The sequence below is a fragment of the Callorhinus ursinus genome, unplaced genomic scaffold, assembly GCF_003265705.2.
Source record: "Callorhinus ursinus isolate GAN/ISIS: 27379988/994484 unplaced genomic scaffold, GSC_fseal_2.0 scaffold61, whole genome shotgun sequence".
Classification (NCBI taxonomy): domain Eukaryota; kingdom Metazoa; phylum Chordata; class Mammalia; order Carnivora; family Otariidae; genus Callorhinus; species Callorhinus ursinus.
The window spans coordinates 6,601,814-6,620,331 of NW_027397123.1; the positions used below are offsets into that span (position 1 = coordinate 6,601,814).

Below are 18,518 nucleotides of genomic sequence, written 5' to 3' on the forward strand. Positions count from 1 at the left end.
TACAAAAAACAAGTGGCAGGCCAGGGCTGCAGTTTGGTCTTCTAGACCAGCACTGTCCAACAGGAAAATTACATCAGCCACATGTGTAATTTACAATCTTCTGGTAGCTACACTATAAAAAATCAGGTAAAATTATTTTAACAGTCTGTTTTATTTAACCCCAAATATCATTTCAACATGTAACATAAAAACTATTAATAATATGCTTTACCTTTTCTTGTACTAAGTTTTCAAAACTGTTGTGTACCGTATGCTCACAGTGCACTAGTCAGATTTCAGGTGCCCAACAGCCACCCGTGGCTCGTGGCTACCAAGTTGCAGCATTATGTTCTAGAACTTCCATGCTGGGATTTCTACAACCGGTCTGGTGTAGTGATGAAGTATTGGCATTTGCTTCTTAAAAGATAGAGAATGGAATTATGTTGCCTCGAGGGAGACAGGCCAAGGGATTACAGCTACTGGGAAGAGGTATGTGGCCTCAGACACTTTAAGCTGAGGTGGCCCAGGCTGCTGGGGCACAAGTGGGTAATTAGAGCTATGATACAGTCAGATGATGTTAGCTTCACGTGTCAATGCAACAAACAAATCTAATTAAAAAAATATCTGATACAGACGACAAAATGATCAAGGTGTGCACACATCACTCTAATTTTGGGCCTTCACTAAAGAATGCTAATTGTCCTTAACACAACTGGTCTTCGGCACTGTCCCTGTATCAGAACTGAAAGTGTCTAAAAATGTGATTGGGAAGATAAAATGGATAACCATGTAGCAAGGGGAAGAAAAGCTTCGAAAGTAGACTGAATTTTTAAAATGATTAAAATGATCTAAGTGCTCTTCCATTTTTGTATAACAGGGTTTAACGCTAGTTGGCGATAATTTAACAAGTTACCAAAGGGTAATCTTTTTTTTTTTTTTTAAGATTTTATTTATTTGACAGTGGGGAGGGTAGCACACAAGCAAGGGGAGCAGCAGAGGGAGAGGGAGAAGCAGGCTCCACTTAGCAGGGAGCCCGATGTGGGACTCGATCCCAGGACCAAGCTGAAGGCAGGCACTTAACCAGCTGCACCACCCAGGTGCCCCGCAAAGGGTAATCTTAGGCCATAATGGTCAGTTCAACCCTCGGGAAGTTCATCAGTATTTGAACCTAACTTTCCAAGTGATCAAATCAACACTTCTAAGATAAAACCGGATAGAACCTTCTGGTAATAAAACATAGAGGCAAGTGTTTTTAACAAAAAATTTATTACCAAAATACAATATTAAAGTCAATACATGACAAACTCCTGTAAAGCAAAATAAATTATTCTAACATTGTACAGTATTTCCAAAGGTAGTTAAAGAAGCACTATAGACCTTGCTTCACTGTTTGTTGAACAGATAAACTGTCCTACCATGAACACAATCCTAGAGTTTTAGGCTTTAAGGCATGCAGCTCGATGTGCAGGATAATTTTACAAAATGCAAATCATCCTATTTTAATAAGATACAGTGTCAGAATTAACTGTAGTCTTTACATGTCAGTGTTCCAGAATTTTTTAGACTTTGGCTATAGAAGCAATGCCATAGTGTTACACAATACTCATTTCTTAAAAAAATACATGTATTCATGTCCATGAATATCAAACTCAAATTTCTATTAAATATATTTTATAGAATATTACTTAGAGCACCTTGCTGTACAATAAAAAGATTAAATAAGTGTCTATGAAAACTAAAAATATAATAAGTCTCAATAGAGAAGCCTGCTTGTCTTTGTCAAGCCAAGTACATTGTGGGAAGATACAATGTAAACATGGGTGCCCACCATCTGCTTTGTGAGAAAAGACAAAGAAAATAAAGAAGCCACCAAGAGCTACCTCGAATAGGATGAGAGATCTAGAACAAAGGCTTCTGTTCTGTCAGTGTCCGTACACCCCGCAGGCCGGACACAGAACTAAAATCTACAGGCAGGGCACTGGGAGAACACTGGGGCCGCCCACCATCTTCTGGGGTTATTAGAGGAGGAGAGAAAACGTTGGCCCCCTGAAAGTATTACTTACAATGACCAGAATGCATCGTCTTGCCCCCTCGCCACCTTTGCCTTGCATTCAGTACGTTTCTTTTAAAAACCATTTTTACTATCAAATCTTAGAACTGTGTAAAGTGTTCAGAGTGGGAAACAAATACTATGAGCTTTATTACGGCAAAAGATCTATTACAAGTAAAATGTTATTCCTATAAAGAGAATTCCTGCTATTAGTGTAATACCTATCTCTTCTACAATTAAAATTGCATACTTAGCCTTCACTATTACTTTTAGAAATGTTCAACTGTTCTTGGTAGAGACAGTGTTCACTTAAGGCTTGCCACAAAATGGTAACAGGAAGGTATGGAACACCCATGGTATATGGCTCCTCCTATTGCCCCGGGGAAAGCGTTTGAGGATATTCTAGGCTACAATCAAATGAATGTTTAAAGGTTTTGAACTTCTGGGTTTTTTCTCCATGAGTTAGGTAAATTTTAAATCCATGATTCCAAATGGGAAATTTATGTAACAATCAATGGAAGTGGTTTAGGGAACTGAATGTAATTTAAAAAATTCACTATTGATGTTTTTGGGATTTTTTGGGTTATTAATATTTTCCAAATGATTACATGAAATTAAAACCAAGGAAACTTTATAAAACAAAATCCTGCTACTAAGGTTGTTAATTTTTAGAATGAGTGATAAAAATGGAACCATTTAAAATATTTAAATTTGAAACGAAATATAATTGTGTTTTAATTCTGAAAACTGGAGAAACTATAAATCCATATGCAGTGAATTTGGGTGATATAATTTAGTATAAATTCACTTTATCTTTTTTAAAAACCACCTATCAGAGTGGTATTAACTCCCATAAATAAAGATACCTAAATCAAACAGCCGCCAAGTTACGATCAATTGTTTGTTTAAATATCATCAACATGAGATTAAAAAAAAAAATTTAAACAATGTTTCAAGATGGCCTGGCCCCACCCACTTAAGTAGTTCCTGATGCGACCTGAAAAATACTAATTCATTCAATCCATACCTAGACTTTGGGAAGGGAATTCTATCCTAAAATATGTCTACAAAGTATTCCACTCAAAAAACTGTTTTCAATGTCTTCTGAGTTTATCAGAGTCACAGCCTCAGCACTAGAAGATGTTAGAAATCAAGTTCAGAAAGAGCACCATGAATATGGTGCACTGCATGGTGCACCGGCCTTTTGACTGGTATGAAGAATTTACTTTGACAAAACAATGCAAAAATAAACGATCAGTTCAACAAAAGCCAAAACGAAAACAAAAACACCCCTGTTCTCTTTGAAACACATTATAATACAAACTGTGTAATTAATGAGAAGATTACATGGGTGCGATGGCGAGTTTTAGTGCGAAAGCACTGGTAGTTGGTCTTCCATATGTCCTATTGCACACTGACAAAATGGAATATCCTAGATAGGAGAAACCCTGTGGACTTGCCAAATGTTGTTTGTTATTAAAAGTTTTATAAACAACCTGAATTTTTACTATAGTTTAGCCACATTTGATTATACCTCTTATGCTAACAACTAGATTAAACTCCCGGAAATAAAATCTCCACAGCAGTACTCATTCAAAGGGGCTTTTGAATTTCGCCCCTCTTCCCCTAAATGATTTTTATTTGAGTTCCAAGTACTTCCAAGATCTGATGATCAAATGCAAATTTTCATACTTTGTTGCTTGAATAGACCTTTGTGATACTACGCTTGGTCTATAGTTTGGGAGAGAGGACTATAAAGCATGTGTGGCAACGGAGCAAATTGCGGTGTTCTGTCAAACACTTTGAAAAGAGTCTTTGGGAATGTGCTGTGCTAAACGAGTCCCCATTTTCACGAACCTTCAGATTTGGTTTGAGGCAGGTGGGAATTCACCTATTTTCTCCTTCGCTCACAAGAAATTCACTGTAAATTTAAGACAATAATTTACTTCTTAAATGCCTATTTATACTCTGGGTTTGGATTCAGAGGTCTCTCTCTTTTTTAATAAGTAATGTATCTTAAAAAAAAGTACTGTATCTTAGATTGAGTAAATGATGAAATCCTATCGATTTGGGGAAAGATTTAGGTAGATCATTTCATAGCCCTCTGGTATCTTATCCTTGTTGACTCTGTTGGTGATAGTGAAAACCCCTCAGACAGCAGCCCCCCACCCCTCACAAGAGGCCCGTCCCTCTAGAGTTGGCATGTCCAAGCTCAGAATGAAGAAGAAAACTAAGCTCTGTTTAAGACTGTGACACTTTTACAACAAGAAGTTTTAGAATAGTTCCCAGAAAAGCTCTTTCTTAATTCTTTTGCTTGCATTTCTACACTATAATAAGCTTTGAATAATAAATACACTCAACACTAAGAAGAGGTAACAGGGTTAACACAGGGTTACATCTTTGCTTCCTCCTCAACCCACTTGCCCTCACTCAGAATATTTAAATATCTTTACCATGTATCCACCTGGAATTTTTTATTACACTGCAAATTTGCTTCCAAAGTCACATGCGTCTCTTCCTCAAAAAAAAAAAACAAAAACAAAAACAAAAAAACCCACAAAAACCAAAAACCAAAACCCAAACACCACACCAACTATTTCTCCTGTGTCTAGTAAGTTACTTGATAGCACAAAGGTGAAACCGTGGTTTAAAGGATTTCTCTTCTACCGTGTTCCTCTTCAAGTAGTTATTCAATCTAATTTGTGTTTAAAGTGGTGTTGTGGTCCTTATTTAGGATGATGTTTACGATCTCACCCTCATGCTCTTTCATATGATCCAAGAGATTTTCTTTGCTGGTAGATTCGAAGCCACAAATACAACAACAGAAGAGTAAAACACAATACTCCATACCAGGAGGCGCCAGACTGGAGTTTTTTTCTAAATTATATGAGGTATTACTTGTAGGGCTCAGTTTCTCATTGTCGTTGGAACCTACAACTTCGCCAGGAACCTGGGAAATCAGCTCTGAGGATGATACCAAATTTCCCGAACTTCCAGTGACAGGATCGGCTCTTTCCTCACTGCTGTTTACGAGCATCTTTGCAGGGGATTTCCCCAGAACCCTTAAAAACAAAACAAAACACACCAAATCCTCAGTTGGTTATAATGTAAGGTTAGCAGGTTTAACCCTCACTTTAGTTTACATACAAAAAGGGAAGGGGTAAGGATCAGGTACCTGCCACTCTGTGAAATGGCATCATTGATAGCCTTGTTTACTTGTTCGTAGTTGTAATTTTGGTCACTTGCGTGCTTCCACATGTGAGACTTCAAAGAAGGAGGGTGGCTGCACACATACCCACAGAGAGAGCATCTGAAAGACACAGGTGACAGGTGACAGAGCGATCCCATAACCTCATCTGAAGAATTACAGTGATTCTGTAACAATTATGAAATTCCTTCTCCGGAAGCCTCATGAGACATCCTATTTCACCAAATCTAAGATGTTACTGATTGTAAGAGATGTACTGATTTCGGAGGCTAAAGTGTCCTAGAATCAATAAAATTAAGTATTTTCTGTTATAAAAAATTTATTAGCATCATGACAAACATCCCAGATTACCTGGGCTATTACAGTATTTGGAAAGATTTCTAATATAGTAATATACAAAATCTTTGCTCTAAATTATTTAACCACACAAAGGAAGAAAAATACACAAAATCCATACTTTATACCACTCATTTTTTTAAGAAAGCAGAAAGGAGGGCGCCGGGTCGGCTCAGTTGGCTAAGCATCTGCCTTCGGCTCAGGTCATGATCCCAGGGTCCCGGGATTGAGCCCTGCATTGGGCTCCCTGCTTAGTAGGGAGTCTGCTTCTCCCTCTCCTTTGACCCCTCCCCCCCGCTTGTGCTCTCTTGCACTCTCTCAAATAAATAAAATCTTAAAAAAAAGAAAGCAAAAAGGAATCAAATAATTTTAACATGAACTGTTTATTTACAGATCCACAGAAAATGGTAGTAGTCCTGAGAGTAAATTAACAATTTAGATTTCATAAATAAAACTGTTAGTAATCTTCAAAAAGTTTCTATTTAAAATAACATTTGTGGGTGCCTGGTTGGCTCAGTTGGTTAAGCGACTGCCTTCGGCTCAGGTCATGATCCTGGAGTCCCGGGATCGAGTCCCACATCAGGGAGTCTGTTTCTCCCTCTGACCCTCTTCCCTCTCATGCTCTCTCTCAAATAAATAAATAAAATCTTAAAAAAAAATAACATTTGTTTCACATAATTGGTTACACTTGGTAAAATCTGAACTGAATGAAGTATTTAAAAAAAAGGTCCAAAAAAAAAAAGAATAGACTTTTTGGGAATAGATTCTTTTAGCACTTTTAGGTTTATCTCCTTTCCCCTGCGTCCAGTTCTCCCTCTTAGTAATATCTTCCATCAGTGTGGAGTATCTGTTACAAATGGTGAACCAAAATGGATACATCATTATTAACAGCTGAATGTTCACCGTTGGTGTTCCACAGTTCTGTGTGTTCTGACAATACAAAATGTCATGTATCTATCATGACAAATCATAAAGGATAATTTCCCTGCCTGAAATACCCTCTGTGCTCTATGTATTCACCCCTCACACCCCCCCCATCCCTGACAATCGCTGATTCTTTTACTGTCTCCACAGTTTTGCCTCTTGCAGAATGTCACACAGTTGGAATCACAAAGTATGTAGCCTTTTGGACTGGTTTCGTTCATTTAGCCATATGCATTTAAAGCTCCTTCACATCTTTTCATGGCCTGATAGCTCTTTTCTTATCACCAAATAATATTCCATTGCCTGGACACACCACAATTTGTTTACCCATTCACCTACTGAAGGTTATCTTGGCTGCTTCTACATTTTGGCTATCATGAATAAAGTTGCTGTAAACATATACGTGCAGTTTTTTGGATGGATATGAATTTTCATCTTTTGGGTAAATACCTAGGAATACAATTGCTGGAGTGTATGGTAAAATTATGTTTATTTTTTTTTTTAAGATTTTATTTTTTAATTAATCTCTATAGCCAACGTGGGGCTCGAACTCCCAACCCTGAGACCAAGAGTTGCATGCTCTATCGAATGAGCCAGCCAGGTGCCCTGCAAATGTACTTTCTAAAAGAAAATTTTGTTAAATACTTAAGTAGAAGCCTAACAAATCAGGTAACTTATCTGAACTCTTCACAACAATAGGACACATGGTCACTGATAATGAAGCACAAAGAAAATAAAAATGCATAAATAAATATGACAATTAAACAGGCAAGGTCTAAACTCTCCCTCTAATCCATCTTCAACTTTATGATGGATGCAGCAGTATTAGCTTTTTATTACACATCCTGAGGCATCAGGTCCAAGGCCAGTGAAGGGCCTTTTACCTCAAGAAATACCAGGCCAGTTAAAGGCAATAAATGTGCAATTTTTGGAAGAACTTCCATAAATTCAAACATAAAAAAGATGTACAATTTTCATTAATAAGCAGAAAAATGCATCATGCCCATAAGTGTGACAGAGATGAATACTGATAATGCCATTTTTGTACAGATGTGAAGAAATGGAAATGTATAAATTGCATTATGTAAGTAGAAGCACTCTGAAGAGTAATTCCTTTAAGACTGAAGAGGCACACATCTGTGACCTTGTATTCTAGTTCTAGGGTGCTACCCTAAAGATATTCTTATGCGTGTTTACAAGGGCACATGTACAAAAATCATCATGTAGCCATGATCAGTTAAGATTTTATTTATTTATTTGACAGAGAGACACAGCGAGAGAGGGAACACAAGCAGGGGGAGTGGGAGAGGGAGAAGCAGGCTTCCCGCCAAGCAGGGAGCCCCATGTGGGGCTCAATCCCAGGACCCTGGGATCATGACCTGAGCTGAAGGCAGACGCTTAACGACTGAGCCACCCAGGTGCCCCTAGCCATGACCAGTTTAAAAAAAAAGGGAGGCAAACTCACAACCACTGTTTTCCCACAGGAATATGGAAATAAAATGGTTTATTTTCATATAAAGGAACATTATACTGTGCCTAAAATGAAAGAACTAGATGTATACTTATCACATGAACCAATGATCAGTGAAAAGAAAAAGTAACAAAAATATTTGTTTGGTACATCATTTAAATAAATTGTGAAAATACCAAAACCAGTGTATATTAATACACTCAAATATGTATACACATACACACACACACACACACACACACACACACACAGTAAAGTCTTGAAAAAATGCTAGGAAATGATACATATTAGGATCAGGACAATGGGAAGGAAGGGGAGAAGTTTTACATGTCCCTGTTTTATTTTTTCAAAATGTGGTAAGATGTTTGAAAGGTTTTATTACTTAAGATATTTTAAAACTGTTATTCCATTCTCTTTAAGACTTTATAGATTGCATAGTAACTTTATTACTGGCCACACATGGAAACTAACCTTCAATCATTTTATTTTGCCTATTTATATCTGAGATGCAGTACTTTTCTTTTTTTTTTTTCCTAAGCAGGCTCTACACCCAGTGTGGAGCCCAACGAGGGGCTTGAACTCACAACCCGGGGATCAAAACCTGAGCTAAAATCAAGTCGGACACTTAACCGACTGAGCCACCCAGGCGCCCCATGAGATGCAGTACTTTTTTTGACACATCTCAATAAATCTATTTCACTAATATCTAGAAAAGGGCTGGCAGCTGGTGATCACTCCCATCTCCTTGCCATTAAGCTCAGTGTCCATATCTGACTATACTTGTTCATTACACTGTGGGGTGAGTGTGCTCTGGGTACCGTCCCTGGCTCAAGTGTTTCTGGACTGGTCCCTTGAAAGGAGACTGCCCTGCACCACTGTGGCCTCGCACCCAGGTCTACACTGAGCAAGTGGGAATGAAAGAGCCAAGGCCAAGAGATGCCCACTCGTTCCCACCCAGTACTTTCACCAAGCACAATGCCTTTATGCATTGTGTCATACACTTCCATGGTAATTTATAATATACATCTTTATATTTATCTTAGAAAAGGGGAAAATATGGGTGCCTGGGTGGCTCAGATGGTTAAACATCTGCCTTTGGCTCAGGTCATGATCCCAGGGTTCTGGGATCGAGTCCTGCATCAGGCTCCCTGCTCCTTGGGAGCCTGCTTCTCCCTCTGCCTCTCTCTCTCCCTGTCTCTCATGAATAAATAAATAAAATCTTAAAAAAAAAGGGGGGAAAATATACACAAACTCTTGACTCTTCAGATTACTTGTCTCCTTATATATATTAAGAATCCTGCCCTGAAACCTCACCGGAAAATTCTGTACCCAGATGAACCACAGAATGCTGCACATCAAAGGGTCATCTGAATGGAAAGTCAGTCTCATGCAATGAGAATTTCATACTTTGAGAAAAATGGGTCAAAAAATAAATGTCAGAAGTTGCAAATTTCTCCCACAGAGCATCTCCAATGTGACTCAAACCTTTTAAAAATAAGAGTGGTGAATTATTCAGTTAAATAATTGATTTTTTTTAAAAAGCAAACTAACTTTAGAATAGTTTTAGAGTTTTACAAAAAAGTTGAGTTCTTCCTATTGTTAACATCTTTTATTGCTAAGGTGTATCTATCATAAATAAGGAGCCGAAGTTGATACATTAATATTAACTAAAGTTCATACTTTATTCAGATTTCCTTAGTTTTCTCCTTTTTCTATTCCAGGATCCTATCCAGGATACCATGTTACATTTAGTCATCATATATCCTTTGGATCTTCTAGACTTTAACAGTTTCTCAGACTGACTTTGTTTTTAATGACCTTGACAGACTTTTAAGAACACTGGTCAGGTATTTTGTAGAATGTCCCTCAATTTGGGTATGTCTGATGTCTTTCTCATGTTTAGACTAGGGTAATGGGCTGCTGGGGGGGAGAAAGACCAAGGGGTATAGTGCCATTCTCATCACATAATAGTCACAACATGAACACTGTGGATGCTGACCTTGAGGTCAAGCTTTTCCACAGGAAAGTTACACTTTCTTATCCCCTTTCCACACTGCACACTTTGGAAGAAAGTCACAACGTGTAGCCCGTACTTCACTTAAGGAGCGGGAATTATAGTCCACTTCCTGACAGCAGAGTATCTATATAAATCATCAGGAATTTTGCACAGGAGCTTTCTCTATTCTCATCCATTTATTTATTTAGTCATTAATGTCAGTATGGACTGCTGGATATTTTATACTCCGGGATATAATTCAATACTGCACTATTTATTTCATTGCTGAAATCACTGAGGGCTCCTCCAAATGGCTCCCATATTCTGTTGACATACTGCCATTGTTGTGTTTGTTGAGCACTTCCCTTACTTTCTGGCACTACAAGATGTACCAGGCTTATCTACCCATATAAATCCATCATCTCTCTAAGCCATTTCTCTCGTTCTTTTTTTTTTTTTAAGATTTTATTTATTTATTTGACAGAGAGAGACACAGCAAGAGAGGGAAAAGCAGGGGGAGTGTGAGAGGGAGAAGCAGGCTTCCTGACGAGCAGGGAGCCAGGTGCGGGGCTCGATCCCACGACCCTGGGATCATGACCTGAGCCGAAGGCAGACGCTTAATGACTGAGCCACCCAGGCGCCCCTCTCTTGTTCTTTTTATTCGTATTAGAAACCAAGATTTGGGTGCTGAATGAACTGCTCTCTTTCCTTCTTTTTTTTAAAGACTTATTTATTTTAAAGAGAGAGTGAGAGAGCTTGTAGGATGGGGGTGGGGGGCTAAGGGAGAGGGAGAATCCAAGCCGACTGCCCGCTGAGCGTGGAGAGCCCAATGTGGGGCTCAATCTCACGACCCTGAGATCATGACCTGAGCCGAAATCAAGAGTCGGACGCTTAACTAACTGAGCCACTCAGGCGCCCCTGAACTGCTTTATTTCTATAAATAACTTATTTCCTGATTTCAAAAATTCACTGTAGGAAATTAGAAATAAACAAAAACATACAAAGAAAACAAAAATCACTTATAGCTTAACCACTAGAAGTAACCAATATTATCATTTTGATGTGTGCTTACCAACCTTAAAATAACATATATTTATAAAATTGGGATCATGCAGGTTAACTATTCTGTTAGTTACTTTAGATACTTTACCTATAAAGATACTTTACCTATAAAAGAGTGAAGGTAAGAATTACATCTGACTTCTCAGAAACCAGGCAAACGAGAATGGAGTGAAGTAATTCAAGTATTGAGGGAAAAAACAACCAACCTAGAATTCTGTAGCCAGCAAACCAGCAGGAGATAGTCTTACAAGAAATGTTAAAAGAAGTTCCTCAGAAAGAAGGAAAATGATATAGGCCAGAAACCTGGATGTACATATCGAAAGAAAGAGCATCAGAGAAGGCATAGGAGAAGATTTAAAAAACCCTCCATTTTTCTTATTCTTAATTGACCTAATAACAATTTGTTCAAAATAATAGCAACAATGTACCTGATTATATATGCTTATATATGTGTGTACACACACACACACACCCTTATGTATAAATGAAATTAATGACAGAAATGATACAAGGGACGGGAGAGAAGAATTAGGATTATTTTATTTAAGGTGCTTGTACGACCCATGAAGTTGGTATAATGTTATCTACGTGGATCTGGATTAGTTATAAATGTAAATTCCAAAGTCTAGGGAAACCACTACTAAAAAGTAAAAAAAGAAGTGTAAATGATATGCTAAGAAAGGAAAGACAATGAAATCATACCACATCTTCAATCAAAAACACAAATGGCAAAAAAAGAGCAAAAGAAAAAAAACAGGAACAAAGAACAAGGGCAACAAATAGAAAATAGTAACAAATATGACAGATACAAATTCAATGTTATCAACAATAATTTTGAACATCAGTGGTCTAACAACACCAATTAAAAGACAGAGGTTGTTGGGAGTGGATTAAAAACAAGAATCAACCACATGTTGTCCATAAGAAACCCATTTTAAATAATGAATACACATAATAAAAAATTTTTTTTAAAAATAAAAAATTAAAAAACAAAAAAAATAAAATATGAATACACATAGAGGTGAAAAGTAGATGGAGATACATATACCACACTAATACTAATTGAAAGAAAGAATACTATATTCATTTTAGACAAGGCAGACTTCAGAATAAAGAAAAGTGACAAGGAAAAAGAGGGGCATTACATAATGATAAAGGGGTCAATTCTCCAAGACAGATGGTCTTTAGTACGATGTGCCAAACAACAAAGGATAAAACTATATGAGGCAAAAACTGACAGAACTGCAAGGGGGAACAGATGAATCCACTATTGTACTTGAAAACTTAAGCACCTCTCTATCATAAATAGATCCAGCAGACATAATTGAACTCAATACCACCATCAATCAGCTGGATACAACTGAAATCTATAGGTTACTTCACCCAACAATAGCAGAATACAGATTCTCAAACTCACATGGAATATTGACCAAGACAGACCACATTTTTGGCCATAACACACCCGAACAAATTTAACAGAAGAGAAATCATGCAATGTCTGCTCTCAAACCACAACAGAATTAAGGTAGAATAACAAAAATACTGGAAAATCTCAAAATATTTGGAGATTAAACAACACACTTATAAATAACACAAAGGAGAAATGTGAAGAAAAATTTTATAGTATTTTCAACTAATGAAAAAGCAACTTATCAAAATGTGTAGAATCCAGCAAAAGCAGTCCTTGGGGAATTGATAGCATTGAATGCATATATTAGAAAAAAAGAAAAGTCTAAAATCAATCATCTAAGTTTTCACCTTAGGAAACTAGAAAAAAAACCCGAGCAAATTAAATGCAAATAAATAGGAAAAAAACAATAAAATTAAAGCAGAAATCAGTGAAACTGAAATCAGGAAATCAACAGAGAATTCAACAAAACCAAGAGCTGGTTCTTTGAAAAGATCAAAAAGCCAGTAAGTAACCAGGCTACTTAACAAGGTAAGAGAGGACACAAGTGATTAATATCAGATATGAAAGAGGGGATATCACCACAGATCTTATAGACATTAAAGGGTAATCAAGGGGGCACCTGGGTGGCTCAGTTGGTTAAGTGACTGCCTTCGGCTCAGGTCATGATCCTGGAGTCCCGGGATCGAGTCCCACATCGGGATCCCTGCTCGGCAGGGAGTCTGCTTCTCCCTCTGACCCTATCCCCTCTGATGTGCTCTCTCTCTCTCATTCTTTCTCTCAAATAAATAAATAAAATCTTTTAAAAAAAATAAAGGGTAATCAAGGAATAATAAGAACAACTCTATGTTCATAAATTTGATAACCTAGGTGAAACAGACCTTTCCTTGAAAGACACAATCTGCCAAAACTCACACAAGAAAGAACAATTTGAAGAGGCTCTGAATCTATTAAAGAAATTAAATTAGTAATTTGTGGAGTGCCTGGCTGGCCCAGTTGGTAGAGCATGTGACTCAATCTCAGGGTCATGAGTTCAAGCCCCACATTGGGCATGGAGCCTACTTAAAAAAATAATATAAAAAGAAAAAAAAAGAAATTAAATCAATAATTAATAACCTTTCAAAAAAAGAAAGCACTGTGTCCAGATGGGTTCACTGGTGAATTCTATCAAATATTTAAGAAAGAAATTATACCAATTCTCTACAATTTCTTTCAGAAGATAGAAGGAGAAGGAATACTTCTAAACTCATTCTGTGAGGCTGGCATTACTCTAATACCCAAACCAGACAAAGACATTATAAGAAAAAAACAAAGAAAACTATAGTCTAATACCGCTCATGAATGCAGATGCAAAAATCCTCAACAAAATACTAGTAAATTGAATCCAATAATGTATAAAAGAAATTCTATACCACAACCACGTGAGATTTATCCCAGGTACACAAGCCTGGTTCAATATTCGAAAATCAATGTAATCTACTTCATTAACAGGTAAAGAAAAATTATAAGATCGTATTAACAGATGCTGAAAAAGCATTTTACAAAATCCAACACTCATTCATGATAAAAACCTTCAGCAAACTAGGAACCTCTTCAGATGGATAAAGAATATCTACAGTAAACATACAGCTAACATCATACTCAGTGAGAAACTAGAAACTTTCCTGCTAAGTTTAGGAACAAGAGATGGACGTCCCCTCTCACCACTCCTTTTCAACATTGTACTTGAAGTCCTAGCTAATGTAATATGGCAAGAAAAAGAAATAAAAGATAACAGACTGGGAAAGAAAAAAAAAACTGTCTTTGGAGATGACATTATGGTCTATATAGGGAGTCCAAAAGAATGGACCAAAAAACTCCTGGAACTAATAAGCAATTATAGCAAGACTGCAGGATACAAGGTTAATACACACAAAAGTCAATCACTTTTCTATATTCCTGTAATGAACAAGTGGTATTTGAAATTAAAAACACAATACATTTAGCACTCCCCAAAAGAAATATTTAATTTGAACAAAATATGTGTAAAATCTCTATGAGGACAACTACAAAACTCTGATAAAGAAATCAAAGACCTAAATAGATGGAGAGCTATTCTATAGTCATGGATAGGAGGACTCAATATCATCAACATGTCAGTTCTTCCCAACCTGATCTATATATTCAATGTGATCCCAATAAAAATCCCAGCAAGTTATTTTGTTGTTACTGCCTCTCAAGTTTATATGGCTAGGCAAAAGATCTAGAATAGCCAACAAATATTGAAAGAGAACAAAGCTGAAATGACACTATACAGCTGTGGAATCAGTGGCCACTAGGAGTTTGGAGTGTGTGTGTGTGTGTGTGTGTGCGTGTGTGTGTGTGTTGGGGGACAAACAGGTGGAATACAGGGGATTTTTAGGGCTGTGAAATTACTCTACATGATTGTATTACAATAATGGTGGATACATGTCATTATAAATTTGTTCAAAACACACAGAATGTACAGCACCAAGAGTAAACCCTAATGTAAACTATGGACTTTGGGTGATAATGATTTGTCATTGCAGGTTCATCAGCTGTAATGAAAAATATGACTCCTGTGGAGAATGTTGATAATGGAAGAGGCTATAAATGTGTGGGACTGGGAGTATATGGGAAGTCTTTGTACTTCTGCTCAATATTACAGTGAACCCAAACTGCTTTAAAAAATAAAGACTATTAAAAAAGGTTGACAGTCATATATTAAGAATTTTAGGCACTTAAGGCTTTTGATACAAAAAGTCACTGAGAGGGGCGCCTGGGTGGCTCAGTTGGTTAAGCGACTGCCTTCAGCTCAGGTCATGATCTCAGGGTCCTGGGATTGAGCCCCGCATCGGGCTCCCTGCTCAGTGGGAAGCTTGCTTCTCTCTATGACCCTCCCCCTGCTTGTGTTCCCTCTCTCACTGTCTCTCTCTGTCAATTAAATAAATAAATAAAATCTTTAAAAAAAATTAAAAAAAAAAAGTCACTGAGAACACTGCCCATAAACTCTAATATTTGCACCAGTATATGTTCATTCTTTTAGAAGATACTTAGAGTAGAAATTAGGAAAAGAAATGAAATATCAATGTTCTTTTCAAAGGACTACCAGGTCCAATGTCTAAAGTCAATAGAAAATAGCCAGTTTCTTTATATTCAAATTAGTTGTGCCTTCAAGGTCCAGAAAGTTTTTAAAAAAGTTGTTCAAAGTTTTTACAAAGTCAGAATCACACTGATACTGAAACTTGGCAAGGGCAACTGAAAAAAAAACTACATACCAAATCTCAGTTACGGGTATCAATGCAGATTATCCTGAATAAAATGCTGGCAAAGAGATTCCCACAGTGCATTAAAAGAATAATATACCATGACGAAGGGAGGCTTATTTTAGGAATACAGAGAATTCAGTATTAGGAAATTTATTATTATCACTCACCATTCGAAAGGATCAAAGGAGAAGTTGTATTTTCACTGTTGTTGCTGAAACTTAATCTAAAGAAATTCAATATCCATTTAAACAAAATATTTTACTATGGAAATCTCCCCCCCGCCCCGAGTGTGCGTGCTTATGTGGGGGGGGGTTGAAAGGGAGAGAGAGAATCCCAAGCAGGCTCCACACCCAGCACAGAGCCAGATGCAGAGCTTGCAACCCTGAAATCATGACTTAAGCCTAAAACGAGAGTTGGGACACTTAACCGACTAGAGCCACCCAGGCGCCCCCTCAATATCTTTTAATGTGAAGAAGTCCTTAAAATCTTCTCTAAGAGAGGAACAGAGAGACAGAAAGCAAGACCAGTGTATGGAATGACTAAGCCCTAATCTTAGGAGCACTGACCTTGGGTCTGTAGTAAGGTTATTCTGAAGGGACCTGCACAATGGTAAATACTCATAGAAAGATCTAAATATGAAAAAAGTGGGAAAATATTGGTTAATTGGTAAATATTATTAAAACAATTTCAACTGATTAGAGGAGAGGGATACTATAGGAGAACCTCAACTTCAAAATAAGGTACAGGCCACTTACACCTATTTCTACCTGCTTTTATTAGAACAGGTTTCCTTTAGCTAAATCACTGTTCTCTCACTTTCCATTCCTTCTGCATTCTCCCTACACAACTCCACAGAGCAAACCAAATTCTCTTAGTTTATAAAAATGAGAGTGAACTATTATTATACTATCATCTTGTTTTATTCACTTTGCTTACTATACACTTATTTTCTGAAATTATGTTGTTTACTTATTGTCTATCTTCTTTCATGAAGGTATTGTTTTTTTGTTTTAAGATTTTATTCAACAGAGACAGACACAGCGAGAGAGGGAACACAAGCAGGGGGAGTGGGAGAGGGAGAAGCAGGCTTTCCGCCGAGCAGGGAGCCCAATGCCAGGCTCAATCTCAGGACCCTGGGATCATGACCTGAGCTGAAGGCAGAGACTGAGCCACCCAGGCACCCGCATGAAGGTATTGTTAACCTAAAAAAAAATAAAGCTGCCAGTTATTTATCAGGAAAAAAATGGGTTTATTTGGGAATAACAGAGAATTGCAATCCGGGGCAAAGGAGCTTTGGCAAAACCAAGTCTTCTGAACAAAGGATAGGGATGCCTTTTTACAGAGGAAAGCAGGAAGTTAGGAAGGCTGTTATAAACAAAAAATCCATTGGGGTAAACTGGGAACTGGAAACACAGTGGCTTCTCATTTGGTGAACTGTGACCATCTCTCACTGCCTGTGCTGTTGGGGGCTGGGAGTGGTGGTGAGGAGGTAAGCCTTTCTTCCTCCTGCTGGGATAGTAAAGTAGTATCCATCTGCAAGGTCCTTCTCTTCCTGCTGGGGTCTGCAACTGACAATGAGTGGTAGGGCACGAGAGCTCCCCCTGATGAACCTGCAACTCCATCCTAGTGAAGCTTCCCTTTATTAATCTTCATAGTATAAATGCCATGAGTTGGAAAATGAACAGGTGACCCTATACCAACCTGACCAAAATACATGTAGTATCTCAAAAAAGCATAAAAAATGTTTTGAAACAGAGGGCTATCTATTTCTAACAAATCATTTCTAACCATGTTACCAGCAGACTATCAACGTTCCTATTTCCAGTTACCCCGTATATACTGAAGAAGAGGAAAAAAAAAAAGAATAAAACCCAAAACAAAACCCTACTGACACAAGAATAGCAGCAGCACATTTACATGACATCACTTATCACAATTTTGTTTTGCTTTTTTAGTGGACCAGTCTGATGCTCTGATGATAATCCCATTTGGTACTTCAATTATTCAAATCTATTAAGGCAAAGTATACATGTGACATGAGGAAACAAGTGAGCACCCTAACAGATCAATTGCTGGTGTAGCCTCTGAGTAAGGCTGGACCAAAGCTTTGGAATACCAGAATGAACCCTATTTCTCTGTCAACCATTAAAGTCACATCCATATCTGTATGAAAAATGAGATTTCTTCCCAGTGCAAGAAAGCTATTTTGGCAACCAAAAGAAAGCCAATGGAGAAACCCATGATACTGTTATTTCTAATAAGAAATATATATTTGGTCTTTGTCCCCATTCCTGGCACAGAGCTCCAAAACCCTTGGAATTTCCTAAGTGAGGAGAGTGATGACCGTGTTTTTTTTTTAAAGTTGGACAATGTTTTGTGACTTATGATATTTCCTGTAACAATATTAGATGATCCTGACATTTTTATTATTATTATTTTTAAAGATTTTATTTACTTATTTGACAGAGAGAGATTGATCACAAGTAGGCAGACAGGCAGGCAGAAGGGAAAGGAGAAGCAGGCTCCCCACCAAGCAGGGAGGGGCTTGATCCCAAGGCAGAGGCTTAACCGACTGAGCCCCCCAGGCACCCCCACTGTGTCTTTTGTTATGTTAATGAGGCGATCTTCTGAACCTTTCCAGGTAACCTAAGGATGGGGGCTGGTTGCCAGAGGAACCAACCATGGGATTGGAAGGTTGGAGCTTTCAGTCTCTCCTTCCTGGGGAGGAGAAGGGCTGGAGATGGAACCAATCCTAACTGTATAATGAAGACTCTATAAAAACCCAAAAGGATGTTCTGAGAGCTTCTGGGTTGGT

At 37.7% G+C, this 18,518-nt stretch overlaps 1 protein-coding gene across 4 annotated transcripts in view; it reads right to left on the reverse strand.

Moving 5' to 3' along the window:
• Positions 1-1,023: 1,023 nt before the first annotated feature.
• Positions 1,024-18,518, reverse strand: part of ZNF507 (zinc finger protein 507) — a 40,152-nt gene continuing 22,657 nt past the window's right edge. For 3 of the 4 annotated variants that reach the window (XM_025854377.2, XM_025854379.2, XM_025854378.2), the window contains 2 exons: positions 5,205-5,339; positions 1,024-5,091 (listed from right to left, as the gene is read on the reverse strand). In XM_025854377.2, coding sequence (XP_025710162.2) covers positions 4,725-5,091; positions 5,205-5,339 — 502 coding nt within the window. In that variant the 3' untranslated portion in view covers positions 1,024-4,724. Of the gene's footprint in view, positions 5,092-5,204; positions 5,340-16,704; positions 16,906-18,518 lie in introns of those variants that run through there. The other variant, XM_073885111.1, reaches the window with a different exon arrangement.